The sequence below is a fragment of the Ovis aries genome, chromosome 9 (genome assembly GCF_016772045.2).
Source record: "Ovis aries strain OAR_USU_Benz2616 breed Rambouillet chromosome 9, ARS-UI_Ramb_v3.0, whole genome shotgun sequence".
NCBI classification, from domain to species: Eukaryota; Metazoa; Chordata; class Mammalia; order Artiodactyla; family Bovidae; genus Ovis; species Ovis aries.
Window position 1 is genome coordinate 89056070 of NC_056062.1, and position 24263 is coordinate 89080332.

At 41.1% G+C, this 24263-nt stretch overlaps 1 protein-coding gene across 1 annotated transcript in view; it reads right to left on the minus strand.

Annotated features, from left to right (window-relative positions):
* Positions 1-4212: 4212 nt before the first annotated feature.
* The window catches only part of CPNE3 (copine 3), a 49405-nt gene continuing 29354 nt past the window's right edge, over positions 4213-24263 (minus strand). Inside the window, exons 9-16 of the mRNA XM_027973243.3 lie at positions 22203-22289; positions 21470-21529; positions 20795-20928; positions 14379-14433; positions 14245-14296; positions 10930-11063; positions 9681-9917; positions 4213-7367 (exon numbers count right to left, since the gene is read on the minus strand). Of these exons, the coding sequence (XP_027829044.1) occupies positions 7257-7367; positions 9681-9917; positions 10930-11063; positions 14245-14296; positions 14379-14433; positions 20795-20928; positions 21470-21529; positions 22203-22289 (870 nt within the window). The 3' untranslated portion in view covers positions 4213-7256. The remainder of the gene's footprint in view (positions 7368-9680; positions 9918-10929; positions 11064-14244; positions 14297-14378; positions 14434-20794; positions 20929-21469; positions 21530-22202; positions 22290-24263) is intronic.

The following is a 24263-nucleotide window of genomic DNA, read 5'->3' on the forward strand; positions in this document are numbered from 1 at the left end:
GGGCCCAACAGGCAAAGGCAAGTCGGGCCATAAGGGAGCCTCGCTGTATCTGCTCATGCATCTACCCCCAAAACCAGAGTCTGCCTGCTTTACTGTGTTATGCTTTCCACCTACTCTTCTGACATTAACAGGGGGCTGTCCCCCCACCACCTTTTTCTGGGATAAGTTAACTTAGAGCTTTTAGATAATAAGTCTCCTGGGCATAATAAGAGTGTTTCAATCCAAAAACCCCTCTGATGGCTTTCTAGCCTGCCTGCCAGACTCTTACAGCTGACCGTGAGAGGCACAGGAGGCTTAAAACATCCTAGGAATGTAGGGGCTTCCGAGGAGTCAAAGCTATTTAGAATAGGACTGATTAAGGGTTTCTTTTGTTGAGCCAATACTTGCTGCCAAATTTTCATATCTTTTATTTGTAGGTATAGTTGGTATATAGAGAAAAACAGGTAGTAGCCCTGGCATTAGCAACATTAGATCTTTGAGTTAAGTACTTTCTTTGTTATAACCCACTGCACCTTTGTTCTACAGGGATGTAACTTTATTTAGTACTTTGAGGATGATGCAGATTAAAGAAAAAACACTTCAAGAGAAAAAGAGTTTTCCAGTTGATAGACATTTATCTAGGAAAAGAGCCATAAAAATGTTAACAGGCCCCCTGGCCAGAAGATGATGTAAAACCACCTAAGACCTTTTGTATACGGGAAGGTATGCAAAAAGAAAGTCTGGTCTCAATAAGGGTCAGGACTGCTGCCCCTGCATAACTCTGCATATTCCATTATTTCTTTACGTACAACTTGGGGTATATAAGCTGCTTTTGAAAAGAAAGTTGTGGGTCTGGTACCAATGCTTGGCTCCCCTATGTCGTTCTTTTCTCCCTTTTCTGGCTGAATTCCCATCTGGAGCATGGAGGCTCTCCGTGTCTACTTATTTGCCCTGGCTTCTAAGACCCACGTGAGAGGGAGCCCAAGGCAGGGCACTGTCTGCTATTCAAGCGGGCGCCGGTGGCCTACGTAGACGGTGCAAACTCCTTGTCTCGGAGTTTTATTGGTTCTCCACGTAAACTAAGTTATTCAGCCTCTTTTCCCCACTAATTTTCCTATTACACTATTCTTTCCTAATCTCTCTTTATATTTCTCAATAAATAAGGCTCTTCTTGCCAACTCTGTCCCCGCTTCAAATTCCCTGGATCCACCGGGGCTGGACCCCGGCAAGTAAGGAACGGTATCGGCAAGAGTCTGTCCGTGTCTCTGCAGGTCACCAAGGTCCCTGTGCATCATACAGAGGATGTTTGTAGAGACCATCAAAGGGCCCTGTGCCTCCGAGCTGGAGGGCTCCTCTCTGAGCCCAGGCAGCAGCTGTCGCAGGTTGCGGGCAAGCAGGCATAGCACACCGCGGTGCACAGGGTCCTGTGCTCTGCCGGCTGCACCGTATCCATAAGGTCCGCAGGAGGACCCACTCCTACAGTGAGCTGCTGGGCAGCCACCTGGTCAACCGCTGTACCCATGAACCCGCTGGGACAGGCCCTTCATCAGCTGCTAGGACTCGAAAGAGCCCGGACTCCGTGGCCCGGGAGCAAGGTCCTGTTGCCCCGCCCCCAGCGACCCCACCGCCTGAGACCGAGAAACAGTGTGGAAACTGAGTGGGGGGGCGGTGGGGGGAATAGGTAAAGTCTCACAAAAAGCCTGCCTCACCTTACTCCTTTCTTGTTTCAGCATCATGTACTGTCTCCTTTCTCATATTAGATCATAAACTCTTTGAGGTTACCAAGAAATTTTATTCACTTGACTTCACCTGTTGATTGCTAGTACTAAATGATCTGGGCTTCCCTGACAAGGCTATGGTTTTTCCAGTGGTCATGTATGGATATGAGAGTTGGATTGTGAAGAAGGCTGAGCACCAAAGAATTGATGGTTTTGAACTGTGGTGTTGGAGAAGACTCTTGAGAGTCCTTTGGACTGCAAGGAGATCCAACCAGTCCATTCTGAAGGAGATCAGCCCTGGGATTTCTTTGGAAGGAATGATGCTAAAGCTCAAACTCCAGTACTTTGGCCACCTCATGTGAAGAGTTGACTCATTGGAAAAGACTCTGATGCTGGGAGGGATTGAGGGCAGGAGGAGAAGGGGACGACAGAGGATGAGATGGCTGGATGGCATCACTGACTCGATGGACGGGAGTCTGAGTGAACTCCGGGAGATGGTGATGGACAGGGAGGCCTGGCGTGCTGCGATTCATGGGGTCGCAAAGAGTTGGACACGACTGAGCGACTGAACTGACAGCTCAGTTGGTAAAATCCGCCTGCAATGCAGGAGTCCCCAGTTTGATTCCTGGGTTGGGAAGATCCCCTGCAGAAGGGAAAGGCTACCCACCCCAGTATTCTTGGGCTTCCCTGGTGGTTTAGCTGGTAAAGAATCTGCCTGCCCTGCGGGAGACCTGGCTTCAATCCCTGGGTTGAGAAAATCCCCTGGAGAAGAGAAAGGCTACCCACTCCAATATTCTAGACTTTCTAGACTGGAGAATTCTATGGACAGTATAGTCCATGGGATCCCAAAGAGTCGGACATGACTGAGCAAGTTTCACTAAACTATTCAATATTTATTCAAAAACACTGGCTGGAAGGCGTGGCTGAAGACTAATCCTATCACGCTCGGTCTTCTCTCTGAGAACTCTCTGGATCTCCCCAACCCGAGATTCTTGCATCCAGTCCTAGATGATCAAGCGCTATTGTGAAACCTGGCATGCTGAGTTTATGAAAAAATCAGATACTAGGGCTCTCATTTACCTATTGTAAGAGGTTACAATTCTGCTTATAATATTTGCTTCCCGATCATTTCCTTTTAGAGAGAAGAAGATCAGTAGCCAAGACAAAGTATAATTCTTCAAGGACACTGCAACCTCTTGAGAGTATTCTGGAGAAGTTGGCCAAACAGCTGTGTGCTCAGTCACTCAGTCCTGTCCTGCTCTTTGCGGCCCCATAGACTGTGGCCCACCAGGCTCCTCTGTCCATGGGATTCTCCAAGCAAGAATCCTGAAACAGGTTGCCATTTCCTCCCCCAAGGGGTCTGCTGGACCTCGGGACTGAACCTGCATCTCCTGCATTGGCAGGCAGATTCTTTCACCACTGAGCCACCTGGGAACACTCAATGACAAATGACGAGGGTGCTGGTCTTGCTACAAGGGTGACAGATGAGAAGGCTTTGGCAGTGCTGGGACTCTGTGCATTATCAGGCGTGAGTCAGCACTGCAGCCATGAAGGAACTGACACGGGGCTAATCAATAGACGATCCAGTGTGGAGGCAGGGCTGTGGCAGGAAAAGTGTAGAAATCAGAAACTGACCTAGAATCAGAACTTGGCAAGTGGGTAACCAAACAGCAGTCTTTGCCATAAGGCGACCACCACCTACTCCCTCATCAGGCCTTCACCAAGACCACTGTGGCCACAGCAACTTTGGCAATGGGGTCCCTCCTATCTGCCCTAATGTAAGCCCTTCTGTTTTTCAAAAACCCGACTAGGATCACATCAGAGCTGCTAAGTCCATTTAGCCTAAGCAGGGATGCCCTTGAATGCCCCCGGGGCCTGGACAGGATGCAAAGCCACCTGCCACCCTGTCTCCTCTCTCCCCTCTTCTCTCACACTCTCCCTCTCACACTTTGTATTCCACCAAACTTAAATTCGTCCCATTCCCCAAACATCCAACCCCATAGTTGCTGTTGATACGACACCTTCATAAACGCTTTGAACGTTCGGCATCCAGTGAAGGCCAGGTCTCAACCTGAACAGAGTGCACATCCTGGGAAAGGTGCTCCTCGACAGCTAGATGGGTCAGGTCTCCCCCGACAGGGTTCGGCCACACTGATCTCATGTCTCTACAATTACTCACTCAATCTTTTCTCTCTCTTCCAGTCCATGATTTCCACGAAGGTGGCATCTTTGGCTACCAAGGTCACCACTGTTCCCCCAAGACCTTGCCCCATGACTGCAACTTGATAGAAGCAACTTAAAAAAAAAAGTTAGATGAATATACTGTCCTGCCTAACACAACCAATAAAATATGAGTGCCATAATTCTCATGTGAGCACTCTAGTTAAGCTGAGAACCTTTCCCTTATTGTACCCTGAAAAATACCTTGAATACATCTAATATCTTTAAGTGATTACATCCCATAAAAGCATAAACCCCACAAACTGTTTAATTCAGAAAAACACAGAATACAGGCTGATTAAAGCACTAACTTTATTTCTAACTTTTCGACCAATATCATTTGAAGAAAGAACAAAAATAAAAACAAGGTACTATTGTAACACATCAAGAAATGACTTTATCCAAATGGAAGATATACTTAACATCAATTCATATATTAGTAACTTACACACTTATTATCAAATATGACATAAAACCATGAAATAGTCTCTCGAAATCTCAACCAAGCTTCTGGTTTACCATACGTGTCACTTCCATGACTACCAACCACACATATAAAGAGACTAGGAGAAATCTTATTGGAGATGATTTTCCAGAAAATTTACACAATAAGGCAAAGTACGTTAAATAAGGCATGGGCAACAAGGGGGCCCTGAATTTACTCTGGAAAGGCTGCCTAAGGCACTACCGAAGTAGACAGCTGTAAATCCCTGATCTGACTTTAAATTTTTCTGATCTCAAAATTTTCAATTTCAAGCATAAGGTGACATGACCATGCTAATTGCTATTCTCTCAGTACAGGCAGACGTGAGAAATATCACATCCATCCAAGGCACTGTCACCCTCGTATATGTATGTGATGTATCTGTTTGTATGAGGTGTGAAAGTCAATCTGGCTATTTTTTCTTTAAATGCATTTTAAGGACTAATGGCACTTGAATGAATGGTGGCACTAAAGGGAAAAGGGCTATTTTAATATAAAACAATACTAAAGCAGCCTGTGATGACGCAAAATGTTGAAGCTATAAGAATTTTATAAATGTTAATTTAGAAATTATATATCCTTTTATTCAAAACTGCAAAAAGGTATCAGTTCCCCTAATCTACTGGAATCACAGGTCTTATGAATAATAGCACTTACTGATGAATCAAATAAAAAATGCATAATATAAAATTAATCTTCAAAAGGGAACAATTCTGGTTAAAATCAGAGTATAAAATTATGAAGACCAAATCAATGACAGTGGTGACTGGACACTGATTTGGCCGATGAAACAATGAATGCTTCTGACCAGCGGTCCCTAGGTACCCTGTGCAGGCGGCCCCAGTGCCACCAGGATGGGGTTCAGGTGAGCCCTGGACCCCGCCCCAGCGTCACACAAGAACCTCTACTTCTGTCTTGCAGTATACCAAGATCACATGCAAATCATTTCTTTTAAAGGCCATGTATGTTTAAAAAAGAAAATTCTGAAAACCAAAGCAAAATAGATATGCTGTTCCCCAGCACACAAAGAGAACTGAAAGCAGGACATCTTAGACACAAAGGCTGCAAACTCCTGGAAGAATCAGCAGTTTATTCCTCTCCTGACTGCCGTCGAGATGACTTGTTATCTCATGAGTCATACTATAGGGTAACAGACGACTAGTTAATAAGTACCTTCAGGTTAACAACGCACATCCAGAGGCCAGCTGGCTGAGCGGGAAAGTGTTAACCACTCGCCGGGGGCGGGCACCCAAGATGGTCAGCAGACGCCCTCTCAGCCTGACCTGGGCAATGAGCGGCTTCCGAGAAGCCAAAAGCTGTTCATGGCTGAGGGTTTGCTTCCTTCAAATATTTCAGGGGACAAAGGACCCACGCAGCGGCGCATTTTCAGTAAGCCTGGAAGGCACCTCAGCACAGCACAGCATGCATCCACTTAGGGATCCGTGACCGACATGCAATCCTCAGTAACCAGACGTTACTTCATGACCGCCAGCACACAGACATGCATAGTACCTGGCACACAGATCCTCAGTAAAACCTTAATCTATTCTGAAAAGGTAATGTTTGCTAAGGACTATATTCCAAAGTGTAAACATCAGGAAAAAAAAATACTAAAAAAAAAAAAAAAGCGTGGAAAGTCCACTCTATCCTATGCAGCAGTTGGATTTTTTTTTTTAAGTTATAATAGGTTTTTACTTAATACCATACATTCTGGGCTTAGGAAGCAGCATGTTATTAAAATGTAAAATAGGATTTTGACTAATAACCATTATCATGAGTTTTAAAAAATCAGAGTAAAAAATCACTTTAACAAAAAAAGGAGAAAATATCTAAATGAATCTATATAAATGTAGAAATCAATGTATGCGACCTTTGCAAGGAAAATATAAAGCTTGCCTTTTTTAATAAGTAAAGTCTTTCATTAACTAACAGAAAGTGGAATTCCGAATTTCCCCTTATATGTTTGGTCCTTATAGCTTTCCTGGACAAACCCAGTCCTACCCATTTTAACAAACTCCAGTTGAAATCATCTAATAATGCTGAGTCTAGGACAAGCTATCATTAATGCACGTACAGAATCCCGAGTGTCACGTACAATCAATGAAAAGGTCAAATCTGACCATGTTTACAGTATTAAATAGTGAAAATGAAAGATCTAGGAAGGCAAATAAAATGGCTTACAGGAAGCTCCTTTTACTTGTTGATTTTACAGCTTTAAGAACTGAATATGTATGTGTCTTCCTTTCTAATTTGGGACCTTTCATGAAGTCTTATGAGGATGCATTCTGTTTTGAACTGTGCATGTCTAAGTTGCAGCCAAACTCAAGCGCAAGTGAAGGTAGTTTTATCCCACAGAAAAGCACAAACTATAGTTCTAGATACAAATGCAGTATCATCTAATTTAAGAAACTCTGGCCATCTCGTGTGGACATCGGCTTCTAAGACATACATCGCCTAGAGCAAAGCACAGCAACCTGCAAATCGCATCATTCCAACAATTTCCCATTCTTTCTATTGACAAACATTCAAAAATAGCATTTTCATCATATGAAAGTAAGCAACCACAAGAACGTGTCCTCTTCTCACACCGGTTTCTAATCCAAATGGCCTCACCACAATTACTGTAAATCACTGGCAATCACTGAGTTGATTGGGCAAAGACTAAGTTAGCACTTTCCTCCAAGACAAGTATAAAAAGAATGCTTTAAATAGACATACTCCATAGAGCTAGGTTTGCATCGTAAATCGTAGGGTTTGTGAGAAGGGTGTAAAATGACAGATTCACGATTTGGGATGAAGAGAAATCTGTTGCTCCACACACACAAAGAATTCTGCTCGGACGACCAGAGCTCCTCTCATTTCGTAGCCGGGTTCTTGGGAGGAAGGAGTTTGTATGTGTTGAAGTAGCCCACCACCTGCTGGGGGACCTCAGCCAAGACGCTCTGAGCAAGTGCTTCTTTTGGAGCCTGTGAACAGATAAAATCAAAGCAATTTTATTAGCAACCAAGTTTTTAACTGGGATTTTGATAAAAGACTAAGAATTCCTCACCCACCAGGAAAAAGCAGTTAGTTTCCAATTTCTAGACTTGTATCTTGTCTCGAGAATAGGCCACAAAAACACAACAAACCGTTACTCAGGAATGCTTTAGTATGCTCACATTTAACAAGTCCTTTTTTGGTGCCTGCATTTTGGCATTTAATGATGTTGGTTCTTTTGCTTTTCAACTTTTAAATGTGGATCTTTCATTCTCTGGGTATTAATTTTTTTTAACTTTTTATTTTGAAATAATTACAAACCGTGCAGAGAGGTCCCATGTACCCATTACCCAGTTTCCTCCAAAGGTAGCATCTTATATAACTATAGTACAATAAAAAAACTAGGAACGGCTCCCAGAACTTATTCAGATTTCACCAGTTTCACATGCGCTCATTTGTGTGTGTGTGTATGTGCCTATGTGTATACAGTCACATGTGATTTTATCATGGGGGTATATCTGTATAGGGAGAAGGCAAGGGACCCCACTCCAGTACTCTTGCCTGGAAAATCCCATGGACAGAGGAGCCTGGTAGGCTGCAGTCCACGGGGTCGCTAAGAGTCGGACACGACTTCACTTTCACTTTTCACTTTCCTGCACTGGAGAAAGAAATGGCAAACCACTCCAGTGTTCTTGCCTGGAGAATCCCAGGGACGGGGGAGCCTGGTGGGCTGCCGTCTATGGGGTCGCACAGAGTCGGACACAACTGAAGCGACTTAGCAGCAGCAGCAGCATATCTGTATAACCACCAACACAATCAAGATACAGAACAGTTTCACCATCACAAAGATCCCTAACACTGCCACCTTTTTTAATATACACCCACCTCATTCCCCTCCACCCACTCCCACTCATACACTGGCTGGTGGGAATGTAAAGCTATGACACAATTTTACATAATTATGTAAATGACATGATTTATATTACAGGACATTTTTGTCATATTCAGATTTCACCAGTCTGTGTGTGCACAGTTATATGTCATTTTATCATCAGGGTCTATCAGTATAACCACCATCACAATCAAGATAGAGAACAGCTTCATCATCACAAAGATCCCTAACATTGCCACCTTCTGCATACACACCCGCCTCATTCCCCTCCATCCATTCCCATGCACAACGCGGCTGGTGGGCGTGTGACAGGACATAATTATGCCAGAAAAGTTCAGAAGTTTCTTTAATGACTAAAATGCAACAATCATACAACTCAGCAACTGAACTTATGGGTATTTATCCCAGAAAAATAAAAACTTACGTGCACACAACAACCTGTACATGAATGTTTACAGCAGCTTTGTGTTTGACAGATGACGATGACGACTAGAAACAACTCAAGATGTCCTTTAATGGGTGAATGGTTAAACTGGTATACCCATACCACAGAGTACTACTCAGCAATAAAAAAGGAATATATTCAACAAGTGCGAAGACTCTTAAGAGAATTAAGCTGAGTGAAACAATGCCAATGTTGAGGTTATATACTATGCGATTTCATTTATATAACATTCTTGAAAGGGCAAAAACATAGAAATAAAGCCAGACTGGTGGTTGCCAGGGGTTAAGGAGGGAGTGAAGGTGGCTGGGAAGTGGTGCGATTGTAAAAGGGCTACATGAGGAAGCCTGCTGTGATGGACCTTGATTGTATCAACGTCAATATCCTGGCTATGATTCTGGACCATAGTTTTACAAGATGCTACACTAGAGTAATCTGGGTAAAACAATCTCCTCAGAGGTTTTTCATCGAATCAACTTCTAGTTTGGTAAATTCATCATATACTTACATAGTTTTTCTCTTGTTACATTTGTAAAGATAAAATATATTTTAAAACAGCAGTCACAACAACATCATTTTAAATACTTTATCATAAGGACTATAAGAGGCACACAAGAATACAACCTGAAAAAAAAAGCCAAATCTAATCAAGGTTCTTCAAATGGAAAATTCACACACTCTACTAGGTCAGTGTTAAAGAATCTGCAGGAGACCTGGGTTTGATCCCTGGGTCAGGAAGATCCCCTGGAGGAGGAAAAGGCAACCCACTCCAGTCTTCTTGCCTGAAGAATCTCATGGACAGAAAAGCCTGGTGAGCTGCAGACCACGGGGCTGCCAAGAGCGAGACACAACTCAGCATATATGCATGGCGACTCCAGACATCTACTCTTAACTGCCCGGCTATGAACAGGCAGAGTCTCTGTTCAAAAGCCTTAGAGCACATGAGGGGCAAGGAGGCGTGGTACTCACGTTCTGGAACTGCCTGAAAGGCACAAACTGGACAATATCCCTGACGGCTACTTCGCCGGTTGGGGAGCGGAGGCTTCCGCCGTCACCATCTAGGAACTCCATGGCGCCAAAGTCCGCGCCTCCAACCCCGACAATGATGATGGACATAGGCAGCTTGGCAGCGTTAACAATCGCCTGTCTGGTCTCATCGAGGTCTGTGATCACGCCATCGGTAATGATCAAGAGCACAAAATATTGCTGCCAAAAAATGACAATAATGTCCGCTGAGCAAGCTGAGCTCCCCAAGAATAAAAGCAACCGTTAATGGCATCTCCCTCCTGATGAGTCATTTCGCCGCTCATTTTCCTTGTCAGTCTCTACCCAGGATACCATCTATATGAAATCTTCTAAGATTCTCTGATGACAAGGAAATTAACTGATACAAAAACTGTAGGTTAATTAAAAGTGCAACAGACCACAGAAGAAGGCTGGCAAAAATGCACAGAAGCAAGATGAAAGTTAGCACAGAAACATTTTGATTGAACTGGAGGATTGGATATGTCAAAGTACCTGGCAAGGGAGCAACTGGCAACAACTACATTCTTAAAAGATCAAATATGGAAGTAGAATTGTTTATCAAGCTAAAATACACTTTTGAATAAATGGATATGGTTCAGGGAGGGGCAGAGGGGAATCTTTCTCTCAATCCTGCCATCTCTGCTAAATCATTTTAGAGAGTGATAAAATGTGACATGAAGTTGTGACTCCATCTTTTGGGTCATTTACGTCTGGAATGGAAAGAAGAATTATAATAGTAGCAATTACGTGCTGAGTGTTTATGGTTTATCTCCTCACACTCTTTCAATAACTGTCTGAGGCAGTTATCCCTGCCTTATTTCTGAGGATACTGAAGCTGAATGAGGTTCGTTCTCCAGGGTCAAACACGTATTTTGCAACAGCAACTGAAGTGGTAAGTTTCCTCAAGCCTTAACTTGCTAAATCTCCTCAAAAAAAATTTTTTTTTTCAGAACCTACCCAGGAATACTATTTCAAAAGATAGAGAACAAACTCATTACGTATAAAGGTTGTTTTGCTATTCTCTTGTTTTTAATGCTCACCAATTTAACAGATGTTACTCCCAACCCAAGGAGGACACATCATTGCTTCATGCCCCGTGTTTGCCTCTCGACAGACCAAATAAACAGGAAAATGGCACTGGGAGCAACTACCAGCCCACGTCCTCCCTGCCCCCTGGCAACAGCGCACTCACAGAAGCTGTCCGTTGCTGTGTGGCTGCAGCAGCAAACCTGGCCACGTGATTTATGATTGGAGAAAAATTAGTCGGTCCATAGAGTTTTATCTGAGGAAGGCAGGCCCGATATGCCTCTATAATGCCTTGGACTCCTAGATTTTAAAAAAAAGCAGGATTAAAAATTCTCAAGCACAATTTATTTGTCTACTATTCACCATAGTGGCTGGTTTAATTTATATACTAACATACAGTGCTTTAAAGAGTCAAAAGTTCCACATTTAGGAGTTCTCTAACGTATATATTACAAAGCTCCATAGCGATGCTCCAGCACACACACAGAAAAAACCTATAAACTTTACTCTCCCCCAGTAGAAGGCATTTGCCTTCACCTCAGCCAAATTATTCATTAGTCTTCAGTAGGGCTGTTACACTGTTTAATTTTGATATGTTTTGAGAATGAGACTCTGATGAAAAAAGAACTATGCAAAAGATGCTGCAAATTACCACTGATGCCAAGTTAAGAAATAGTAACTGATAAAAATGGAAACCTCTGCATATATGACCAGAGGTTCTAAAAAAATGTCAGATAGCTATAAACTTAATGCCAATTCTAGCCAAGGGTTTATTCGATAACTTACAGATTAAGCATGGTATAGTAGACTGTACTAATTGCAAGTATTCACTTCCGGGTTGTTTATCACATTTTGCTGCAGAAACACTCGAGCGTGTGTTTGTGGGCTGCAGCTTAGGCCTGAGGCGTAGCTTCACCCAATGCAAGTGAACAGACACGACAGCCAAGTCTAAGCAGATGTTTCAAGAATCGCTGCCGGTTTTTGCCAGCTCTCTTGCTTCCCCCCCCACCTGCTATGGGAACAGCGTATTCCAGACTGCCTGAGGCCCAGAAGGAGAAGGAACAGGGGAGGGCAGCGGTCTAGCCAAGAGTCGAGTGATTTGTCAAGTGAGCGAGACAGATCACTGTCATTACAAATTACTGAGACTTGGAGACTGTTGATTCCTGCAGCACAGCTTATCAAGAGCTGAACAGCATCCCTGATTAAGGCACTGCTGAGGAGTCTGCCTTTAATACACAACAGAGTGTCTGGGATGTAGGTAAGGGCCTAGAAAGCCTATAGAAACTCCCCCACAGTCCTTTGCTGAGAGTATCAAGAAAATCTTAAAAGACTTTTTAACGTCAACCAAAACAAGTGTCCTGCTTTTAAAATTTCCCATAGAACATAGATTAATAAAGAGGAGCAGTGTATATTTGGTTTAAAAGCTTAACAAGATCAACTCTCTCCACTTAGAATTTGAGAGCCAATAAACTCCTTAGGCACTTTGAATTTGAGAATAAGTGGTCTTATGAACTACCTTTGAAAATGTAACTAATTCATACATAGAGATGATTTTATATGCATAAGGTGAGGCTGTAACTAGTGATCAGTCAGTCCAGTAGTAACAAAAATAATATTAACATAAGCCAGCAGCAGGATCTTTCTGTAATGATATATGCTATAGAAAAATTGAACCCATAACCAAAGCAACAGTAATATTTTCTTCCATTTCTATCATCTAGCTTGCTTTTCAATAAGGTATACGAAGCTATTAAATGTTTTCATAAATATCAACAGCCTTCAGTTCCTCAACTAAAACTGAATTATGCTAGTATCTTTCCATTGCATTAAAGGAACAACTGAGACATGTTTTTTTATGGGCAACTAAATTCAGTGACTAATTAAGAGAAGGGGATTAAACTTCCTTGTCTTAAAATAAAGTTGTATTGTTTTCTGTGTGACATTTCCTTTGTCTGAAACCAAAATGATTCTTTCCTTTGTCCAGACTAAACCGAAAGCAGAAAAGCTGCACTTCGTGACAGGCCACAGACGGGCTCTTATTACTCAGAGCGGATGAACTTCTAAAACGAATCATCCCATGATCTGTCATCCATATTTACTTGCAAAACATAAAATCTAATTACAACAAATTCTAAAAACTGTTCCAATTTCATCATAAGCATGAAGCACATTTTTTAAAAAGAAAAAATGACTAAAAAAAAAAAAAGAAATAATGGCTATTTATTGTGGGTATGAGGTGCCCATGCCCATTCTATGGGCTGACTTTGCACTCTTTTGACGGTGTCCTTTGATTTACAGAAGTTTTAAATTTTAATTAGTCTAATGTATCTATTTTTTCTTTTGTTGCCTGTGCTTTTGGTATCATATCCAATAAATCATTGCCAAATCCAAAAAAAAAAAAGAAAAATATCCCCAGTTTCATATGGCTAGGGATATGAAAGGTCACAACCACAGCCGCTGAATGTGCATAAAGGGACACTGAATTAGTATGAGAAAAGAGTTTTGCAAAAAAGGAGAAAATCCTAATACAAACCACTCCCAACAAAATATTCATGCTCTTCTACTGTATGAATATCATTTAAGAAGAGGAGGGAAGGACATCCTCTTCTATTAGAAATCTATGTATCTTGCAACGGTTAAAGGACCCTTTGCAGAAAATTAGCATAGGGTCTACACTTTTATGCCTCTGCCCCTACCTTTCCCTCCTCCAAACTGTTCAGTTTTATCTTAATTTTGTGGGAGATTTGGCATTGCTCAATATGGTAAAATGGAGAAAGAAATGACAACCGACTCCAGTAGTCTTGCCTGGAAAATCCCAGGGACGGAGGAGCCTGGTTGGCTGCCATCTATGGGGTCGCACAGAGTCAGACATGACTGAAGCGACTTAGCAGCAGCAGCAGCAATATACTGAAAAGGAAGAGGCATTGGGATATTTGAGGGATAAACAGAAAAGTGGAATGACAGCAATATTTGTGCCTGTTTTCTACACAAAGGAAAGCTACTCCTGGAGCTTAATTCTGTGTTTCTTTAGCCTGCCTCCACCTCCTTACAGAACCTATGTAACAAGTAATTAGATGCTGGACACTTTCTTCATAGAAAGTTAACTGTTAATCTGAGGAAAACACCTGCATATTAAATGATTCATTTTATTGAAGATTCACTTTTAAATCAACTTATATCTGAATATCAAATGATTACTCATTGATCTCCCATCAAGACTGAGAAATCTTTTATTCTATTAGACCTCTTAAGGTAGAAGAATTGAGCCTGCAGTCTTCATCATTATCATAGTGATTTGCCTTCTTACCACATTAACCAGCAACTTGGTGTAAAATTCTACTTTACATGATAGGAAATTCAATATGTCACAAAAAGAAACCTAGAAAGGAAATCTGAGTAGCTTTCAATCATAGAGAAAAAACAACTGACAAAGACTGAGCAAGGCTTTCAGTTTAAAAATTCATGTTGATTTTTAACTTACCATTACAGTAGGGATTGGATGGATTAAAGTTTATTGGAAATTCATGAGAAACCTGTCAAAAGATGAAAGAAGGACTGATGAGGCTGGTTTTGCTTTGCTAGGAGGCAAACCTTCGCAATAAGAGTTCTTCCTACCTGCCACTGAGGTGGGACCTGCGCTCCAAAGCCAAAAGCTGGAAACATCTTATCACTAAAATGAAAATTTGGAAAAAGCAAAAGGTCATTTGTATCTTTACTCATAATAAGACAATATGAGCTTACTTTTAAAACATTCAAAATCTTAGAAAAATATAAAAATAAAACAAAGACTAGAACTAACGTTAATATTTGGAAACTCCCATCCTAAATATTTTTCTGCACACTGAAGGAATTTAAAGTCTTTCTATATGTATTTATTAATATGGACCTTATGACTCAGACAGTAAAGAATCTGCCTGCAATGCAGGAGACCTGGGTTCCATCACTGGGTGGGGAAGATCCTCTAGAGGAGGAAATGGCGATCCACTCCAGTACTCTTGCCTGGAAAATGCCATGGACAGAGGAGCCTGGCAGGCTACTGTCCACGGGGTGGCAAAGAGTCGGACACAACTGAGCAACTAACACTTAACACACCTCTACTTATGTATCGTTTATCATTTCACTAAATAAATATGTAAATAAATTAATAAAGCTTTAGAAAGCACAAGTGTTTCATTTGTCATTTGGCAGCAAAGTGTGATCTCAACTGACAAGAGGTTATTTTTAGCCTGTATTTATACCACTTAATATGAATAAGATATCGTACGTTTGGCCACAGAAATATGGTACAAATGCTATACATCATAAAACTCTCCATTTCTGCAGCAAAATGTATGAATATTTGGCCCAAGGGTTTAGAGATAATTTGGACAGAATATACAGCATCATGAGAGTGGCCGCCAGGCGTTCCACTGTATGGAGATTCTCCCCCAACGGACAGACACCAGCGGCTTGCCCCAGCAGAACCCTGTAGTGATGATACTACCATTTCTTCTCGCAGGATTCCTTTTTATATTAATTCTCCATGGTTCTGTTTGTGCTGAGGATAGAGCCTGTGTCACCGATGGCACAATGTTCTTCCCAGTTGACAGTCTGCCTTTAACTTTAAAAGAGCTTCCCCTTCCTAGTTATTAACGTTAACGACTGTGAACACCCAAAACTTCTTCCATGAGTGTTGCCTTCTCGGTCTTGCTTAAAGGCTGTCCTCACTGCAATATTATAGACAATTCACGTATATGTTCTCTCAGAACTTCCAAGCCTTGATCTTGATATTAAATGTGTAATTCATCAGGAGTGGCACGTGAAGCAGAAACTGCTCATGAGGATCCACCAGGTTCCACCTCTCCCCCTTTAGCCCTGGATCCCCTGGGCCCCTGGTGACATTCGCCCGACCCCAGCCTCTCTGGGCTGGCAGTGGTCAGGGGTGAGGTTCTGGCCGATGTGTGAGAGGAGGGGTTTGCAGCCACTTCTGAATCGCACCCTCGGGGAAAGCACACACCTCCTCAGTCCCTTTGTCCTCCTCCCACTGGCTGGAGAGGATGAGAACTCGGACCCAGGGCAGACGCTCTGGGGCATCACGGCCCTCTCAGCCCTGAACTGCTTATCTCTAGACGTGTAAGAGGAACGAGATACAAATCTCTATTTTGTCAAAATCACGGTGTGCTGGGGTATCTATTTCAGCAGTTCTGTCCATAGTCTGTACAAGTATCCTAACATATACAAGCACAAGTCGGGGATTCAAATCCAGTTCACGTTAAGTTTGACAGTTGTTACAGCCCCTTTCCCTCAAAATGCCATCTCTATCATATACTTAAATTCACAGACATTCTTGGGTCTGTTTCAAGACTGCGTGTTTCTACTGGTCGTGTAGTAGTCCCATACTCTTAATGTATACTTCATATTGTACACACGGAACATTTATAGTGTTGCTGTGCTGTGCTTAGCCGCTCAGTCGGGCCTGCTCTTTGCAACCCCATGGACTGTAGTCCGCCAGGCTCCTCTGTCCATGGGATTCTCCAGGCCGGAATACTGGATTGGGTTGCTGCCGGGGGCCAGCGTGAGGAACTCCGCCCATGGCAAAGGTCATGAGGAAGGAGGCTTGGCATATGCAAAGGCGTGATCAAGCCTCAGGAAACCCCCTGTTCCCGAGCATCTAACCCCAAAACCAGAGTCTGTTTTATGCTCTCACCTACACCTCTGACTTTACGGGGGCTCTCCCCCATAACCGTTTCTCTCGGAGAAGGAGTAAACACGCAGCTCCAAGGCATAAAAATTCTTGGGCGTGACAAGAGTGTTTCAGCTTGTGGACTCCTCTGAAAGTTATCTAGCCCACCTGTATAGGTTCGTCCGGCCACATGTGATTGTTTACAGCCTCCCAATCTGAGAGGCATGAGATGTTTTAGACTTACTAAAGGCAAATTATTTTGGGGAGTTAGAAATTATTAATATAGTGTGTTGGTTAGGGATTATATTGGTGAAGGGTTCTTCATTTGTTGTGTCAATAACTGCTGCTAATTCCCTGCTCTGGGTGGGACAACGATGTTTCAGGTCAAACCTCTCTGCTGACAGACTAGCTTGTGTGACAGGATTATCCATACTCCTGCCACATGATTGTTTACTACCTCTCAACCAGAAACAGCACAGAGAGTTTTGGAGTATTTTGAGTCTTAATTAGCATAGGGCTTTTTCTTCTTGTTGAGTCAATGATTGCCACCAGGCCTCCATATCCTTAGGCACCTGGGAATATATTAATCAATGTATTTGGAATATAGAAAAGGAAATACAGTAGTTTTTGATGTTAGCAATACTAGACTTTTTGAGTTAATGGATTTTCTCTTTCGTAATAGATCACTGTAGTTTGTTATAAATCACTGTGTCCTTGCTATGTAAGAATGTAACTTTATCATATCTTAAGACTAAATAGATCTTAAGGGGAGCATTGGTGAAAGGATTTTCACTTGTTGGGCTGATGTTTGCTGCTAAATCTCCATGTTCCCTGCCCTTATAATGAATATAACTAACATATAGGAGAAATAAGTATTAACCTCTAAGCATATAGGAGAAATAAGTATTAACCTTTAAGATTAATCATGTTAACCTTGGGTTAAATAAATTCCTTTCTTGATTGTAACTCACTACACCCTCACCCTATAGGAATGCAACTTTATTTGGAGGGTGGTGCCTGGTTTAAGAAAAAACACCCTTGGAAGAAATAACTGTTTTGGTTATCAGAAAGAAAGGATCATAAAATGTCAGCAGGTCTCACTCATGGCCAGAAGATGATGTAATATCCCTAAGACCTTTTTTTTATACATTTATGTGAAGCACCTGATTTTGATAAAGGTCAGGACTGCTGACCCCCACGTGACTCTGTATTCATCCCTATGTGTAACAAAAAGTATATAAGCAAACCCAAAAATAAAGAAATCGGATCAGTTTCCAGAAAGACTGATTCCCCCATGTCGCTTCTTTCTTGCTCCCGTTTTTCTGGCTGAATTCCCATCTGGAGCATGGATGCTATTCCACATAATCCAAGTTATTCAGCCTCTTTTTCTCCACTCATCTTCCTACTGCACTATCCATTTCCAATCTCTCTATATCTGTGATTAAATATGTATTTTTCCAAAGACGCCGACTCCATCCCCACCTTCGAATCACCCTGGATCCACCGGGGCTGGACCCCGACAGGTTGCCACACCCTCCTCCAAGGGATCTCCCCACCCACGGATGGAACCCACGTCTCCCGCATTGCAGGCGGATTCTTTACAGCTGAGCCACCAGAGAAGCCCAAAGTGAAAGTGTTAGTCACTCATTCACGTCTGACTCTGTGACCCCATGGACTGTAGTGCCAGGCTCCGCTGTCCATGGAATTCTCCAGGCAAGAGTACTAGAGTGGGGTGCCATTCCCTTCTCCAGGGGATCTTCCTGACTCAGGGATCGAACCTGGGTCTCCCACATTGTGGGCAGATTCTTTACCATTTGAACCACTAGGGAAATAAGTCATATATATATATATACATATATATATATATATATTCACATATCAAGTTTTAATATCTGCAAGCACAAATTTCCCTTTTTTTTTCCCCTGAAAAACTTGGCTATTCTGATTCATTTTACCCTCTAGAAAATTATAAGAATCATTTTTTCAAGGTTCCATTGGAATTTTGATTAAAACTGACTAATCCAGAGAGAAACGTTATATTTTCATCATTGTGACATCTGCCTATCTAGAATCATGACATATCTTTCCTTCTTTGCCCCTGGGTATAATTCTGTAGTTTTCTCTCACTAAATATCCTAGACCTTTGCCTAAATTTATTCTCATTTTTTTATTGCGTTATGAACTGTGATCTTTTATTCACTATAGTTTCTTCAATTGGTTTTTGCTGGTTCATGAAAAATTGCTGATTTTTTATTTTATGTTGTATGTCACCACCTTTTGAATTTTCACTACTTTCTAACATTTTTCCCTTGATTCTCTCAGGTTTGAATTCATTTCTCATTTATGCATGAAGCTGTCTTGGCTGGTGCCTTTGTGAGAAGAGCTCTTTGACCAGTTCCTGGTCTGACGAGGTTCTCTGCCTCTTTGAGCCAAGTTTGGTAATTTGTAGCTTTCTAAAAGAATCATCCTTCAACCTAGATTTTTTCACTGAAATAGTATAACATTTTACCAAACATTAACATACAATGTTTAATGATTTTTCTTCTGAATTTACGCTTATGATCTCTGTCTCATTACTAATATTCTACACGTTTTCTCTTTTTCTTAGGGATCAGTATCACCAAAGATTCTCTTAAATTTTGTTGAACTTGCGAAGAATCATCTTGTCATTTAATTTATTAACTTGGTGTGTGTAAGTCATCACTTTGTGTGTCTGGAGGAAGCAGAGCACAGCAGAGTGGTGAGGACAAGTCTCCGGAGCCAGACAGCCCAGGTGCGGTTCTGTGTCTGCCGTTACCCGCTGAGGGACCCTGGACACGTGACTTTAGCCTTCCTGCCTCAGGCTTCTCATCCGTAAAATGAAGATGATGATACCACCTATCTCAGAACCAAGCATGAGGATTAGATGAATATCATATAGAAAGGATTTAAAATTTTCCTTGACATATAACAGCTAACATGTATATGGAATCCCCTATTACTGTATGTATATTTTTCTTTCTATCCTTGAATTTTACTTTGTTGAAAAGCTAGTCCATTTATATTCAATTCTTTTTTAAAAATAAAAGTGTCAGAAATCTTCCTTTATAAAGATGCCTGGGTACTGCCTGGGTACCTCAGTTGGTAGAATAATCAGACTTTTAACTGGAGGGCCTAGGTTCAAGTCCCTGGAGATGCTTGAAAAAAATGAAAGAAAAGGAGTTCCCTGGTGGTCCAGCATTTAGGACTTGATGCTTCCACTGCTGTGGGCTGGGGAACTAAGTTGCTGGAGACCATGTATACACCCTTTATTTCTAGACAGTCTGCTTTTACACTTTGATTTCCTCTTTGATCTAAGAACTATGTAAGAGTTTTTTTAATTTTCATGTGGTAAGCTTTTCTTAGTTAACTTTTTCTTTTAACTTCCAGGAAGCACTCTGAAAAAGTAACCCTGTAAATTTACTAGTTTTTTAATCTAAGTCCCATTGCAACTGTGTTTCTTTGAAACTTTTATCATATTTCCAGCCATTTTTGATTGAAATACATTGATACTCTATTACTAACCATATCCATACTTATATTTTCATTTTGGATTATATAACAGTATCTATAAAGTAATTTTTTAATTGCATTTAATGAGTTTTGTCTTAAATTCTATTAGGCTGGTATTGGAACTGCTACCCTTGCCTTAAATTTGTTTGTCTAAGAATTTCATCTAAATGGCATAATAGAGTAATGAAAAACTCCATCAATATGTTGGACTTTTATCATAAAATGATAGACAAAAACAAGTGAAAATGTATACTGTACCCTAACAGATACAAAACAAAAAACTGATAATGTGGATTTTTTTTTCTATTGTTTAGGACATCATCAGAAGGACCTACTTTAATCTATTCAAAATCTATCCATTGAGAATCAATTCAAAATATTTCATAGCAATTATATCAAGTTATCCTGTAGCGCTTGTTGAAAATCACCATTAAGAAACTAATTTGACAACAACTGCCTAGAAAATAGACATATTAAAAATTAGTGTCTACGAGTGTTTACAAAATGTGTCTTCTGGACTTCAACCACAGAAATAACTTATCCCTAATGAGTAAGCCCCAAGAAAACTAGATCAAAGAAACAAAAGCCTTGCCAACAGTCAGCTGTTAGAGAAGGACTCTACACATAATACATTATAACTAATCACAGCCAGAGATTAAAGGTCAAAGGCAAACACTGACTGTTCACAAAGGGAAAAATAGGAAAGATAAGACAAGAGAAATTTTAAGGAGAAAGTTACTTCTCCCTGGCACCGTTATCCCATCAACTACTTCGGAGGACCAGCAGAAGGCACAGACACTGCCGTTTCTGGGGAGATGTGCACTGGAGTCGTACTCACGCATCGTAGTCTTGAATGACCAGCCCCACAGACCAGATTGCAGTCAGATACTCATTCACACCGTTGGGGCTGATGTAGTGAAGGGAGTTGGGAGAACGCGGATCACCATTGGAGCCAGTGAAGTCCACTCCCACCTGCCAAATGACAATTGCGGTCCTTACTAAGGGGAAGGCAGGGGCATCCTCGCTTGATGTCCAGGAAACATACACTGACTGCTGACACAGAAACACTCATCCCTGAGCCCGCTGCTCGGATTTGCCAACAAGGCTGTGAGCCAACAGGTATTTTCCCGACAATTAAACAATTACAGCCTCAGCCTGAAGCAACCTGCTATTCCTAATTTTCTAGATGTCTTAAATCATAGATTATTATATCTATGACTTTAGACATAGCGGACTTTTTGGTACGTTTGATTAATGTTTTTTGTTAATTAAATTACTGCAGGATAATCACTGATTTATACACACATGCTTTTTTTGCAGGTGGAAAAGGTATTATCGACAAGGCCAAAAGCTTCTGGATGAACCTAGACAAACTCTCTGCAGAGACCATATTCAACAGACTGTGTACATTTCATCACAAAGTCAGTTTGGCAGTAAAAGAAAGAACACTGTAAAATAGAAGGAAAAAGCCACACACTACAGTCTACTGTGAAAAATCCAGCGTGTTACTCACAGTAAAATTCAGCTGGCAGCCTCCCATGATATAGTCGAGGAATGTACATTCCACTGTAATCTAGAAATAAATAGTAAACAAAATTAAAACTTTCCTACTTTTTTAAGAGAAGCAAAGAGCTCCCTGGCATTCATTTTTAATTATTTATAAACTGATATAAAAGCACAAGATATAAATACATAGAACCCACCCCTACATTTGAATTTAAAGCAACCTACCCCTACATGTCATGAATCTGTAAGATTCGAGATAATTATAGCATGTTAAGATTAGAATATCAATAGCCAAAGATGAAATGCACTGGTTTTCAGAAACTAGTAATGAGTTTAATATGTTGAGACTTTAATACATTCAAAAACAAAAGCAAAAACTCCCACCCAAGAAATCTCTTGGATTTTTCCCCTTCACTCATAACATCTCATCTTGAAATTATAACCAGGACTGATGCACTGAGCTAAGTCATTTCCACTGATGCACCAGAAAAACACCAATGGAGCCCGGTATTTCCTAAGATAATGAAAAACTTTAATTTGTCCTTTGTTAGAGAGCTGTCAAACCTTGGAAGCAAAGTTACTTGAAAGATTTCTCTACTATTTCCTATTTTCTTCTCTAAAGGGGCCCAGATGCTCATGTAATTTTCAACTGTTCAAAGTGCTTGTGTGATATATACTATATTCATAGAAGAACTTAAAATGTGATCTCATTACACTATAAGCTGTCAAGAGCAACCGACCTCACACTGCTTCACGCTGATAACCCCTGAATTCTTGTAGCTTTTCTTCTTTTGCCTCTTTTTTTCATTTATGCATTCAAATTCAACCTACAGGAAGAAAAGACAAAATGTTCAATATTATTAGTGATATTAGAAAGTGCTCATGTAAATTTAAGTGAATGACTTTTTTCTTAGAATCAAACCATCTACTGATATGTCTGTTACAAAATACAACTGTGAAATGATTGCACGCTATATTATATATATATGAAATATTTATCAGTCACATTTACTAAAAGCACTTCTAAAACTTTGTACCTTTTAAAATAGTTTCTAAGTATAAATGTTTCCTTTGTAGATCATTTCCTTCTAAATGCTCCAAGTAATCATCTTTCTTCTTTATAACAAAAGAAACAAAATATTATTTTTAGCTGTCACCCACACAAAGCACAAAAACACATTGCTTAGAAAAGAAAAAAAAACAACCATCAGAAAAGAGAAATATATGAAGCCCAATTCCATGGTAAAATACGCAGCAAAGATCATCCCTTTCCACTGGGAATATGCACAGAAACAGATCTAATGTCTTCTTCCCACAAACAGACCATCTTCCCTTCCAACTCCTACCCACTATGCCTCTGGAGGCTTGGCTCAAGCCATCCTGCTCCGCGTAGCATCAGCTCCTGTTCTAGTCTCTTCTGACCACCGTCTCTCTCATTAAGCTTCCACAGCTACATAAAACTTACATACTTGGCATTAATCTCAACTGTTTCATTTCATTAATTTTTTTCATAGCTAGGGTACAGTCACTTCCAAGTTATACCCTGAAATTCTCACTGTCTTGCCTAGTAATAAGAAACACTCAGTGAATACTGGATAAGTCACCTCTTCTGGTCAATAGAAAGCAACTTACATACTTTAGCCAGAGGCATTACTAATTTTCTAAGAATCAAACATTTAAAAATACCTTTGAAACAATGACACCAAATAAAATGATGTTAAAATAAAAAAATCTCTTGATGGTTCAGAGTTTCAGTCATTATCATACACACTAATTATTGAATATTAGAGATGCAGAAATGCCCTAAACCGAAAGGCTACATTACTTCACTTCATTTATCCACATTTTCACAGTATCCACCCAAGCCACAAGCACCTTCCAGGTACTGAACACAGAGTTGATAAGATAGAGTCCTGCCTTTGATGACTGAGTGGATAAACCTTGTCACTGCAACTTTTAATGAGTATTAAAAGCCACATTCTATCATGGGGGAGGGAAGGACCAAGTTAGCTGGATTTAGGAGAGTTCCACATGCTAAGACTGGCATCCTCTCCCCAACTGCATCAAAGGAGTGAGGTCCTAGACCCCGAACACTTTATTACTCCATCAATTATCTCATGTAATTCTGCCAACAACCTTGCGAGATAGGATTAATGTCCCCTTTTCGGAACTGAAGAGGCTTCCCTCATAGCTCGGTTGGTAAATCACCTGCCTGCAGTGCAGGAGACCCGGGTTTGATTCCTGGGTCAGGAAGATCCCCTGGAGAAGGGAAGGGCAACTTGCTCCAGGATTCTTGCCTGGAACATTCCCTGGACAGAGCAGCCTGGCGAGTTACGATTCATGGGGTCGCAAGAGTCAGACACAACTTAGCGACTAAACCACCACCACCTACGTGCTCTGTAAAGTATTACGCGGTTAGTTTCTGGTTCATTCTCTTCTAAAAGCAGGTCATTTACTGGTTCTGCAAAATAACATCAAACTGAAACCAGAGAAACGACGATACACACCGCTCCTCATATTTAGTTCTTTTAGGAAGCTTGCTGTATAGAAATGTTCAGATTGTCACAGTTTTCCATTATTTCTGCCCTTAAAAATAAACATATATATCTTTCAGCAGAATATTTACAGCTGAATTTTACTGTTGTTTTAATTTAAACTGTTAATTCAACCTTTGCATTTGAACCATTAGGTGTGATTGGAAAAGCCCTTTTTACTTCACACAAGCACTTCTGCTACGCAAGGACCTGGGCTTTGTGACCAGGGGGTAAGGACAGGACTCTGTGCTCAGTCACTCAGTCGTG